The following is a 10,869-nucleotide window of genomic DNA, read 5'->3' as shown; positions in this document are numbered from 1 at the left end:
CTTAAAAAGCAAAAATGTCGGGACCATGAGTAACGCTTCTCAATCTCCCCCAACATCATGTTGAATAAGCCCGAGCTGCATTCGGTTCTGACTTTCCCCCACCTCATCGACACCAAAAGCTGGAAACGCCGCTGCTCCTTGGCACCAACTCCGATCTTTTCCGTCTTCTTTCGCAATTCCCTGGAAAGCCATTTATGAACAGCCCAGGAGCAAGAAGGAAGGGGGTGTTCATAACGTCTGGCTTTCGTTTCCAGTTCTTCACCATCTCAACATTTCAGCTCATCGCCGATGGTGAGAGAAGAACACTCACCCATCTCTTCACTTTAAATTTGTGCCCACATCCAGAGACGTTAATGGACACCATTCTCTTTTCTCCTTCCATCCCCTGTAACGTACAGTGTTCCCCCTCTTATAAAATGATTTCATTATTCATTTATCAATTTGTTTTCGCTGATTTTTTCCCCTCTAGGTGTCTCTTACGGCCAACGTTCCTCGTTTAATGATTTTTTTTATTACTCTTTTTCTATCTTTATCTCCGGCTAAACTGATTTTCCAAAGTACATTTTCTGTATCCCGTGTCAGGCTGTACCAGCTTTCAAGAATTCCACTAAAACTGTTATCGTGGCAAGATTATTTTGGAGTTAGTACATGAGCGTTCAAATTAGCAAAACACTGGGACTAACAAGTAATTTTTGGCTCTCGATGTTACTTAATTATACTCTAAAGTAAAGTGACAGAACAAAAGTATGGATCCAGGAATTTTTTTTTTTAGGGGAAGGGTCTGGAAATTAGTTTGTTCGTATAAGAGAATGAAGCAAAGTTGTTTTGTCCTTAACCGTACACTAAAAATAAAACCCATGTTTAGCAAAAGGTGACTGAAAATTCCAAAAAGCGGCAATGAGCGGGGTTGCCCCTTCCCCGGCCATCCGCGGCCCTGCAGTTTGCGGTAAACTTCAACCTAGTACCTGTACCGTGACGTGCTGTTCCGTCAAGACCCAAAATACATGCAGCTGGCTGCCGTAGATATTTTGGGTAAAGACTGCTGTGCAGTCATTCCCCCGAATTCCGGGTGGGCTGCCTTTCTCCTTTTTTTGGGGGGGGGGGGTTTCAACGCTTGCAGGGCTAGCTAGGTACACGTGTACGTTATAAAGGTGCGGTACACGTGCGCAGCTTACTATCCAGTCACCAAGCGCAAACCAAGAGCAGAGGGCGTTCTTCATGCATCGTGCCCCGCACATATCATGCACATCGTATTTCGATACACAAAGCCATACTTGCAGCACGGTTTTTGAAACGTCAAAGTAAGGGATGATGAGTCTCCTCCAGCAGTATCAAGGTAATTGTGTACATTATTTCAAATGATTGGAATGAAATCAACCAGCAGCAGCACTTGACTTCCTTTACATGTATGTTGGGCACCATCGGCCGATCTGCACTGTGCGCGATCGCTCTACGCCCTGCTTAGGCCTAGACCATGACAAACTTACATGTAAGTTAGGCCTATCCTTCACGAAATCTCCAACTTTAACTTTCCTTTTTTGAAAACAATCTTTTCACATCCGCTAGTTAGAAAGAAAAGGCGATTGGCTGATAGTGGAGTTATCGATTAATCGTCTGATCAAGCAAAGATCGAGTAATGGCGCCGGTATATGTAAATAAGTTAAACCAGGTATTGGGTCTACTTGCGTGTTTTCACATGGTTCATGCAATAGCAATGTAGCTCATTGCACGGTTGAAATGTTCCGTTGGACCGAGGGTACATAGGCCTACACTTAAGCCTAGCCTATGCAAACACTAGTGCCAGGAGCAATTAATGTACATTGCTGTTTCACAACTACAGATAAAACAGGCTCATACCAGGGTAAAAATCTCACCATTGGTAGAAAAAGCAGGGCATGATTTATTTACTTGATTATTATTTTTTTAATTACATTATCCATGATTATATTCAAACAAGATTGTTTCAAGTTAATTCCTAAAAAGTAAAAGTGCCTGTTAACATGAGGAAAAACAATTTGTAGGTTCACCCCATTTTCAATTAAATACATTTGAAGAAAGGAGAGCATACCAATGTATCATTATTGAAAGCATGTTGCAGTATTTTCTCCCCACTGAAGACATTCAATCTAGCTTAGGCTGATGAATTCACAACTAGAGCTTGAAGTATGGGATATCTTTCAAAAGTAGTAACCTCAACCTCTACCATATAACTAAATAGTTGGTAACTTTAAGCCTTGGGTGTGCTTTGAGTGTTTCACTAATGTAGCATACCTTTTGTTTTCTTTGTTTCCACTGCATTTACCGGGAACTTTGCTGCACTGATTTACATCGACTAAATGTGCTCTTTCCCACTCCTAGAAGCTGCAACATGGTAAGCAGCTTACAACCTGATCTCTGCTGGACTAAATCAGGGCAAGAACTTCATAGAGGCATCGGAGGCAATCCCCTTGATGCCCCTGGTCTTTGCCTCAGTCCCCATGTAAATGTCCCTGTAGAAAAGATGATTTTCTAATACAAGTGCCATTTGCAAATGAGAAGTTGCCTTGCCCTGTCAAGAACAAAGTTCCTGCCCCGCTAATTGCACTATGAATTACAACAGAAATAATCCTACTTAGTTTCTAAAGACACCTACTATACTTTGGATGGGATTCCTAATTTCACACTTCCATATTTTTTATTACATTTTTCTCTTGAATGACACTCTATAAGCTAAAGCTGCATGGGTCGTGCATTCTGTTTAAGGTAATAGGCAAGGCTAAGTCTCATCGTTTCAAGAGAAATGGATCATCATGGTAGACAGACGCATACCGTCCTTCCTCCCCCAAATCTGTTTGCAATCTTCAATGAAATAACCAGCAACAGTTGCTCAGTTTCTTACCAAACAGGTCAAAATGCAACTTTGGGCAGTTTTTGTCCCACAGGGGTTCAACTTTACCCACACTAATTATCCAGCAATTGTAGTAATTTCACATTAATTGTTATCTAGGCCTGTCCAACAAAATGTAACTTCACACTTGTGGGTAAGAAAGAACACTGCTCAACTTTTTAACCAGAAGTTTCAAATTACATCTGTTGTTAGCCCTGGGAGATTATCCGTGGGGTTGCAAACAAAATCTTTGCTCCTATCTTTCCTCTTATATGTAGTAATTTTAACCTACTACACAAGGCTAGTTCCTAAATCCTCTGTATTATCTTTCCCTTGGAAGGTTGGCATCTGCCGCTGAAGAGTGCCAGAAGACCAGTAATGTTGACTTACAGCATCTCATCACTAGCTGTGAGAACTGCAAGATGTTGGTAGGCAGAGTGAAGGAGATGGACACCAATGCAATCAGACAGGTCTAGTTGCTTTGCTTTCTTGTAAAAAAACCTTCCAAGGAACATTGATGCTGGGAAAATATCCAGTGTAGTTCCAGCTGCCAAATTTTGAACAGCAGCCAAAGGTTTAGTTGAGTTCACAGTTCCTTTTTCTATGCATTGCAACAAACAATTGCTTTCCTGCCAGTTGCTCAGGACTACAATCAAAGTTGTTGAATACTGGGCATTTGGCCTGACCAGAGATGAGGGGAGGGGTTTGTCATACCCACAGGTGGAACATTTGGCACTGTGAATGCATGTTTTTATACAAAGGGCTCTCATAATGTGTCTGGAACACAACATTGAATGGTATAACATACTTTAATAAAAAAATAATTTTATTAAAAAACAAACAAACAACCCAACAAACAAACAAACACCACCAACAGGCAAACAGAGTGGATTTTAATTCACTTTGAGAGCATTACATATGCATGTTCTATTTTTCACTCAATAAAGAACCGAGTTAGCTACATGTATTTCTATGTGAACTGATGAACAGGCTGCCTTGCAACAACTGGATATCACCCTGAATGACCATCTTGAGATATTGAGAGCTAAGAAGGATCAGCTGGATGCAGGAGGAGAAACCAGCAATAAGAGGAAACAACAGAAAGATGAGAAAAGTGAGTGCCTGAAAACACAATATTGAGAAGATGGTGGAACTCAATACAGTGTGAGTGTGTACCAGAGTTGTTGACTCGAGTTGTGCGACTTGGACTCGAGTCAGTATCTTGAGTAATTTTCTTTGTAACTTGTTATTTGGCTTGTGATTACCAGCTTTGACTTGTTACTTGACTTGGACTTGCAAAAAAAGTTGTATGGGGCTCTGCCGAATATCCGAATATTCGATCGATTATCATATATTCAAATATTGGTTTCTGAATTTGAATATTCAAATGCAAAATTCATGAAAAGAATGTGAGAATTTTCATATTAGACCTGTCAATTTACACCTTGCGTGCAGTTTTAAAATCAGACTTTCTTAGACTCGCAGTTTCAACTCCTTTTGAGTCTGTCTGGTCTGCCTCTTTAAGCTGGACAAATAAATGTGCAACATGACTTGATTTAGACAAGAGACCTGTGGATTGCCTTGTGTCTGGACCAAATGACTTGTGACTGGACTTAAATGTCTAATTTGTTACTTAACTTGGACTTGCAAAAAGTGACTTGCTGCCAAGTCTGGTGTGTGCTAGGCTCAGTGAGAGAGTCATATTGCTAGTAGGAACTCCTCCTAACACCTGCCCCAGTCCCATTGACTCCTGCAATCCATCTATCAACCTCTATCCCATTCCAGCATTGTTGTATTCTCAGCAACTCGGCAGGAGCAACTGATGCAAGTGTTACAAAGCTGATTATCAGACTGAGAAGGCAAACCCACATTGTGATAGCATTATTTTGCTTGACGTAAATGCACGTCCGTAATTGTATGAAGAGCAACGCATGGACATTTCATTTTTGAAAATAACAAAATGCCAACAAAACTTCCCATCCAGTTTCTACTTGTCTTTGTTGTTTTCTCCACACATTCCCCTGAATCCCGTCCATTCCCACTGTGTACACACCAAGCTCCCCAAGCCCCTCCCCTTCTTCCTATCTTCCTCCATGCATCCATGTTTATGTGTCACTCGTGGCTCATATCCCAATGTCTCCTAGTCATTCAGTCCTTGAAAAAGAACTTAATAAGGTCCACCCCCCCAAATCTGCTGATCAGTCACCAGATAGACAGGATGAAGAACTTAAATCCTTCCTAAAACTGTTTCAAAAAGTTGTTTTTGTCACTTAGGGGCAGGATTATTTGGCTTTCCAAATTGATGGAGGCATTTCAATTTCTTGTTACTCCAGCAGCAGATGCAAGAAGCACAGACACCCACTCCCAGAGCCGTACATTAGCCATAGAGGATACCATTGTTAGGAAGGGAACTGTGAGCTTCAGTGATGTGGCTGGTCTGACACAGGCTAAACAAATCCTAAGGGAAGCCATCGTCATGCCTCTGCAGTATCCTCAACTGTTTACAGGTAAAGCAGCTTCCACACTTAAAAGTGATTTGAGAATTAGGGTTAGTTGCTCGGTATACAAGCAACAAAGAAGTGAATTTTCCGCAACATCAGGACTGCGTACATTTCAGTTTTACTGCAAATGTTTTGAAATGCTCATTTCATTTTCCTCTCCTGTGAAAAATGTTCCGGCCACTGAGGTGTATCGAATTGATGTTTGGGGAGGGAAGTTTTTATCTTTCCATCCAAAACGTTCTATTTTTAATTCAAATCCATTGTAAATATAATGTGTTCTAGTTCAAAAGAACTATGATTCAGGGCCAGTTAACTGAGGGGTATGGTTATGCACTCATTATAAAGTGCATGTAGGTCTTAAAGTTACTCACGTATGCAGCTTCAAAGTTCAATATTCTGTGACGTTTTGCTGGTGGTAGGGTTTTTAAGAATTTTTTTTTATTTTTAAAGGAAAGTTTCACCTGACCATCTCCAGGACTAAAGCTTCTGAAATGTATCCATGTACATTAAATGATGACACTTAAGTAGCCTTGAGAAATGTCAACCTTGTACCTTTTTCCACAAGGTGCCAGGAAACCATGGAAACGCATCCTTCTCTATGGTCCACCCGGTACTGGCAAGTCAAGGCTGGCCCAGGCTGTGTCATCAGAAATCAGCTCCACATTCTACTGTGTGTCTAGCTCTGATCTAGTCTCAAGCTGGGTTGGGGAAAGTGAAAAGTATGCTGGAGTTTCCTACCATGGAACATAATTCAAGTTAACATTTACCCTCTTGAAAACCATTTGAGCTGATTACTAAGTACTGCTGTCTCACTCTGCTTTGGAAAAATAATCGTCTTTGGTCAGTAAGTACAATAATCAAACATTTCAGTTATTTGAAACTAATACTTGAAAAAGCAAAGATCCTTTTGTTCTGATGTTAAAGCCTTCCAAAGTTTCAAAGGGCAATTTTCATGATGTTAAAGGAAGTTTTCGGTTAGCCTTTTTTCAGTGTTGTCATCAGGAAATTTCAAAGTTACTTTATCATGTCATGTTTCTTTATCCAAGATTAATCAAAGAGCTTTTTGTGCATGCCACACAACAAGAAGGAAGATCGGTAAGTGAAACTCTTGATACTTTAAATCAGCATTGTCAAATGTATGGAAGGGGTTTGATGTCAGAATATCAGTAAATTTGTAGGAATCAAGAATGGGTGTTATAGGCAGCAGTGTTGGAGTCATGTCCACGACCGAGGTCCGAGGTCGCCAAGGCCGAGACCAAGTCACTGCCAAGGCCGAGACCAAGTCACTGCCAAGGCCGAGGTCACAACCTCTGAGGCAAATTATTACACGCATACACATATAACATAACTACTTTTTGCACTGTTGGCTGGCACAGGAGATTCATCCAGATCCACATAACACTGTTGTACATGACACGACAATCTCCCCAATTATTTAGTCTAAGAAAACCAAGTGCTGTGATAAGTTACTTTCAGTTTAACATTGTAAACAACCTGGTGAACAAATCCAAATGGGCATAATTACCTCTTGTTTGGCAGGTGTTGCAAAGTTCAATTTTTACTTTTCTTTCAACAAAGTATAAAAACGGAGTCCCCAACATCACAAAAAGAGAAAATATTAAAACTAACTGCTCTAAATACTTACAATTCCCAACAAAATAATTTCTCAATATTTTCAATTTTAAAAACAAGATCGCAAGGCGTAAATACAGGCTATTCATTCCAAAACAAAATCAAGTTTGACGTTCACAGATAGTTGCACAGTTGCCAAAAAAGTCTTGCAACCAAATACATTTGTGAGTGAATGTAATCATTTACATTTGTGAGTGAATGTAACTATTTTTCTACAAGAAATGAAAGAAAAAATCAGGAGTGCTTCCGAAAATGATACTAATAAGAATTCCAATGAATTAAAAGGTAAAACTTGTGTAAATTTTGATTTGACTTTTTCAGCTATCAACGATACTATCCCCCACGCGTACGCCAAACAGTTGATGAACTCATTAACTCACATACGTTTCTGCTACGTCTGTGTAGTTGACTTGCAACGTATGGTATTTGCGTGCAGATAATAAGTGATGCGATACTAGGAAGAAACATGCGTTCAGTTTTTGGCCAATTTTAAACAAACAAAAACTGTACAAGTCACTTTGATTACACAGACATTAGATGCAAAAGTTTCTGTGACTGAGTATGAAAAAAAGTATTTGGAATCACGCGTAGTGAGTGACCTATTGCCGTGTAAATTTTTGGTGATTTTTTTGGCTCACATGATTTTGGTCAAGTCGTTCAAAAATGTCAAAGAGCAAATCAGAAATCTGGCCCAAATTTCTTCCTAGGAATTTTCTGATATTTGAGGGATTTCGCATTAGCGCCGTCTGCGCAGATCCGCATCGAAACCAAGGCTCTCTGTGTTGAACTTCATCGCGCGCGCCAGCGGAGTCGACACAGTACATGCAGTATCCGGTTCGTAAGTGTGAGGCCACTTCAGTTTAAACCACGCCCACTGCACAAGATACACAACCATTGCGGGTACGTTAGTTCACGGTAAATTGTTGTTATATTTTCTTTTGATAATACGTGTCGAGTCATCCTGAAAGACTCTACCACAAAAATTTGCAGCCTGAAAAGTCTGAATTTAACATACCTTTATGTCTTTGTGTCTTGACTCCTTACTTTCAATCGTCTGATTGTATTAAGAATTGAAACTGACACATACAGCCTCGTTTTCAAACGCGGAAGTGCGCAGATCGACGCTAAAAGCGTCGTATTGGGATCCCTCTATAAGCTTTGTACAAGAAGCCTACACTTCACCTTTCATACAGAACTAAGCTTGGAATGTAGAACTGAAAAACAACACAAACAAGATAGGTTTTATTTCAAGTGATCCGGAAGTAGGAATGATCCTAAAACGACTGCATGTAATAATAATTTCTTGAAAAAGCACTAAAAATGGCACTCTATGCTAACCATGAGGCCAGCCTTGAGACCTCCAACACTGATGGGCGGGTGTTATGGGCCTATTACAGGCCAACAGGGTCATGTGCAGTCAGCCCAAGGTTCCTTCCTAATTGATAAAAAAAGTCACACTAAGACAGGAATGGTATGCGAATGTGAACAGAATTATTTTGCCTTTCATGTTGTCTGTCTAAAGAAATGGTCAGTGTGGGTCATTTCTTAAAAACTCTGTGTCAAGTGATAAATGTTGTTAAACTCAAATTCCACTGGACTTAGGTCCAAAGTGAGTGCCCTTTATGTAAATATAAATCAGAAAACAGTGCTTGTTAAAAATCTGAATTTGAATGATGTCACAGTGTGTCTCCTGATACTTCATGAAATCAGGCATGCAAGTGGACAGCATCCTGCAGTTGGTTGTTAAGTTCTCTACAAGTACCACTATTTTAGACCTCTTAAAGTTGGCCCTCTTGTCGCTCCACAGGTCATCTTCATTGATGAGATTGACAGCATCTGTCGCATCCGCAGCTCCCGAGAGGAGGAGCACACCAGACGCATCAAGACCGAGCTCCTTCGCCAGATGGAGAGTGCCGACAATGGCCGGGAGTCAGAACAGTTCTTCTTGCTGTGTGCCACCAACAGGCCTTGGGAGCTAGACACGGCATTCCTCAGACGCTTCCAGAAACGAGTCTATGTACCCCTTCCAGACAGGTTGGGCAACTTGTTTTTCCCCTCAGTAGAAACTGGTGTAGATTCACAGTTACACATAGGGCATATTAAATCACGAATACAGCCAAGTTTTGTTAACCCATATGTCAGGATTGTAACATGACGGCAAACATCATTAATGGCCACAGTGTATACCTGACCCAGTGAGACAAACTCAGCCGCACTTTGTCATGTTTGAGTTAGAGGCCTTCAAGTGAATCTTGTGCAACTAAATTTCAAGGAACTCTCAACAATGTTGTCCCAACATTTCATCAAGATGCCAAAACTATGTGATCCGTCATAACAAAGATTTCACTTTGCTCTTTCAAATGCAAACTAAACGATATTAATTTCAAAAAGGCTGTCAGACTCAGTTTTCTAAAGACACAGGTCATGGGAGTTACCTGTCAGTCACTGAGAACATAGTTTTTCCAGTGCATTTGAATTGAATGAACCTCAAGTCCTTATTGGATGTCAATTTCTTTGCTTTTTGGGGATCAGTTTTGTGTTGATCATCTTAAAATTAAAGCACATTAAACGGTCACTGATCAAAATGTGTTGTACTTACATTTGTTTTTTATGAGTAATTCATGCTGAGTATTGTTTTCTCGTAACCTACATTCTTCACTTCAGAGAAGCCCGTATTGCTATCCTCAAGATTCACGCGTCTTGTAACCTGACTCTCAGTGACTCAGACATACAGGCTTTTGCTGACCGCACTGAGGGTTACTCTGGGAGTGACCTATCCAATGTCATCCTGACAGCCCTCTTTGAACCAATCAGGGACATCCAGACAGCAACCCACTGGATGAAGGGAATCGGTGAGTTATCTAATGGTGAAGAGCACATGCTCAGGCCTGCATGAGTGCATCTCAACTTGATAGCCTAGAGCTGAAATACACTACTCCGTATGATAGTTACTTGAACGAAAACTTGCAGGACCTGCATCTTGATGTGTTTTGGCAATCAAATATAACCACCTCACTCAGTAGCCTAGTTGATTTGGCATTGTTCCAACAATAAGCCATGACACAGAATATTCCCAGTCCACCCAGATGAGATGCTGCTTTACTGAGGCAACCCTTACTGTCTGCTCACTAGGTTTTCCTTAATATCAAATAAAAACAAATTGTCAGTATTTTGTTGTGAGTCCATCATGTTTGCTGGTAATAGCTCCATCCTATGAAGGTTACTATTTTCTTGAGAAAGACAGTAACTGAGTTGGGGTTTACATGTAGCCGAAGTGCACCCTCCCTAATACATTACACACAGCTTTAGAAACTGTCTTGCTATACACACCAACCGGGGGTCCATTCTGTGAAGTAAATACAAGAAATTCTTGTGTCTTTAGATGGTAAATTCACACCTTGTGATGACGATACTCCTGGCTGTATACAGACAACTATGAGCGAGATCCAGTCGGACAGGGTCAAGCCCAGAGACGTGACCCTCAGTGATTTCATTCTGGCCTTGCAGTCTTGCCACCGAACTGTCACAGCAGATGAACTCAAACAATTTGAAGCCTTCACCAGCCATTTTGGACAAACAGGATAAGTCAATCCTGGGTTTTCCATACACATGTAGTTTTGGATTTTGTATAGAATAGATGTTCATTCACCAACTTTTCCAAATACAGAGCATTTAGAGAGATAATGTCTAGTAAGCTGCAAGTGTTGAACACCAAGCGACACATTTTTTTGGTTGGGGCTTTCTTTTAAAGAGCACCTCTATGAAAATATGTTTTTTTCTGCTTTTATCTGATGAAATCAATATGGAAGCATCCAAATTGAACACAGTGTCGTTTGTCTTCAGAGCTCAACTATAACAAACTAAAAAGGG

At 40.6% G+C, this 10,869-nt stretch overlaps 1 protein-coding gene across 4 annotated transcripts; it reads left to right on the top strand.

The window, feature by feature from the left end:
• Positions 1-1,203: 1,203 nt before the first annotated feature.
• Positions 1,204-10,856, top strand: LOC110977332 (vacuolar protein sorting-associated protein 4B-like). Of its 4 annotated transcripts, none has more exons than XM_022231338.2 (10): positions 1,204-1,336; positions 2,359-2,371; positions 3,207-3,336; positions 3,857-3,980; positions 5,203-5,373; positions 5,933-6,086; positions 6,414-6,462; positions 8,807-9,033; positions 9,664-9,851; positions 10,382-10,856. In XM_022231338.2, the coding sequence occupies exons 1-10, from the start codon at positions 1,309-1,311 to the stop codon at positions 10,582-10,584; spliced, it is 1,287 nt and encodes a 428-aa protein (XP_022087030.2). In that variant the 5' UTR covers positions 1,204-1,308; the 3' UTR covers positions 10,585-10,856. The 4 variants fall into 4 exon arrangements, with proteins under 4 accessions (XP_022087030.2, XP_022087029.2, XP_086996609.1 ...); XM_022231337.2 differs by having other exon boundaries at positions 5,200-5,373; XM_087140483.1 differs by having other exon boundaries at positions 1,220-1,489; positions 5,200-5,373.
• The last annotated feature ends 13 nt before the right edge of the window (positions 10,857-10,869 follow it).

The sequence above is a fragment of the Acanthaster planci genome, linkage group LG08, assembly GCF_054643075.1.
Source record: "Acanthaster planci isolate LZ-2023a linkage group LG08, COTS_SCS, whole genome shotgun sequence".
Classification (NCBI taxonomy): domain Eukaryota; kingdom Metazoa; phylum Echinodermata; class Asteroidea; order Valvatida; family Acanthasteridae; genus Acanthaster; species Acanthaster planci.
This window is presented reverse-complemented; position numbering and strand designations above follow the sequence as displayed.

Excerpts from the sequence above, each read along its gene's own strand:
- LOC110977332 (XM_022231337.2), top strand. The coding sequence starts at position 1,309 with ATGATGAGTCTCCTCCAGCAGTATCAAG. Across the intron at positions 6,087-6,413 it reads TGGGTTGGGGAAAGTGAAAA|ATTAATCAAAGAGCTTTTTG; the intron begins GTATGCTGGAGT and ends TCTTTATCCAAG. Across the intron at positions 9,034-9,663 it reads TATGTACCCCTTCCAGACAG|AGAAGCCCGTATTGCTATCC; the intron begins GTTGGGCAACTT and ends TCTTCACTTCAG.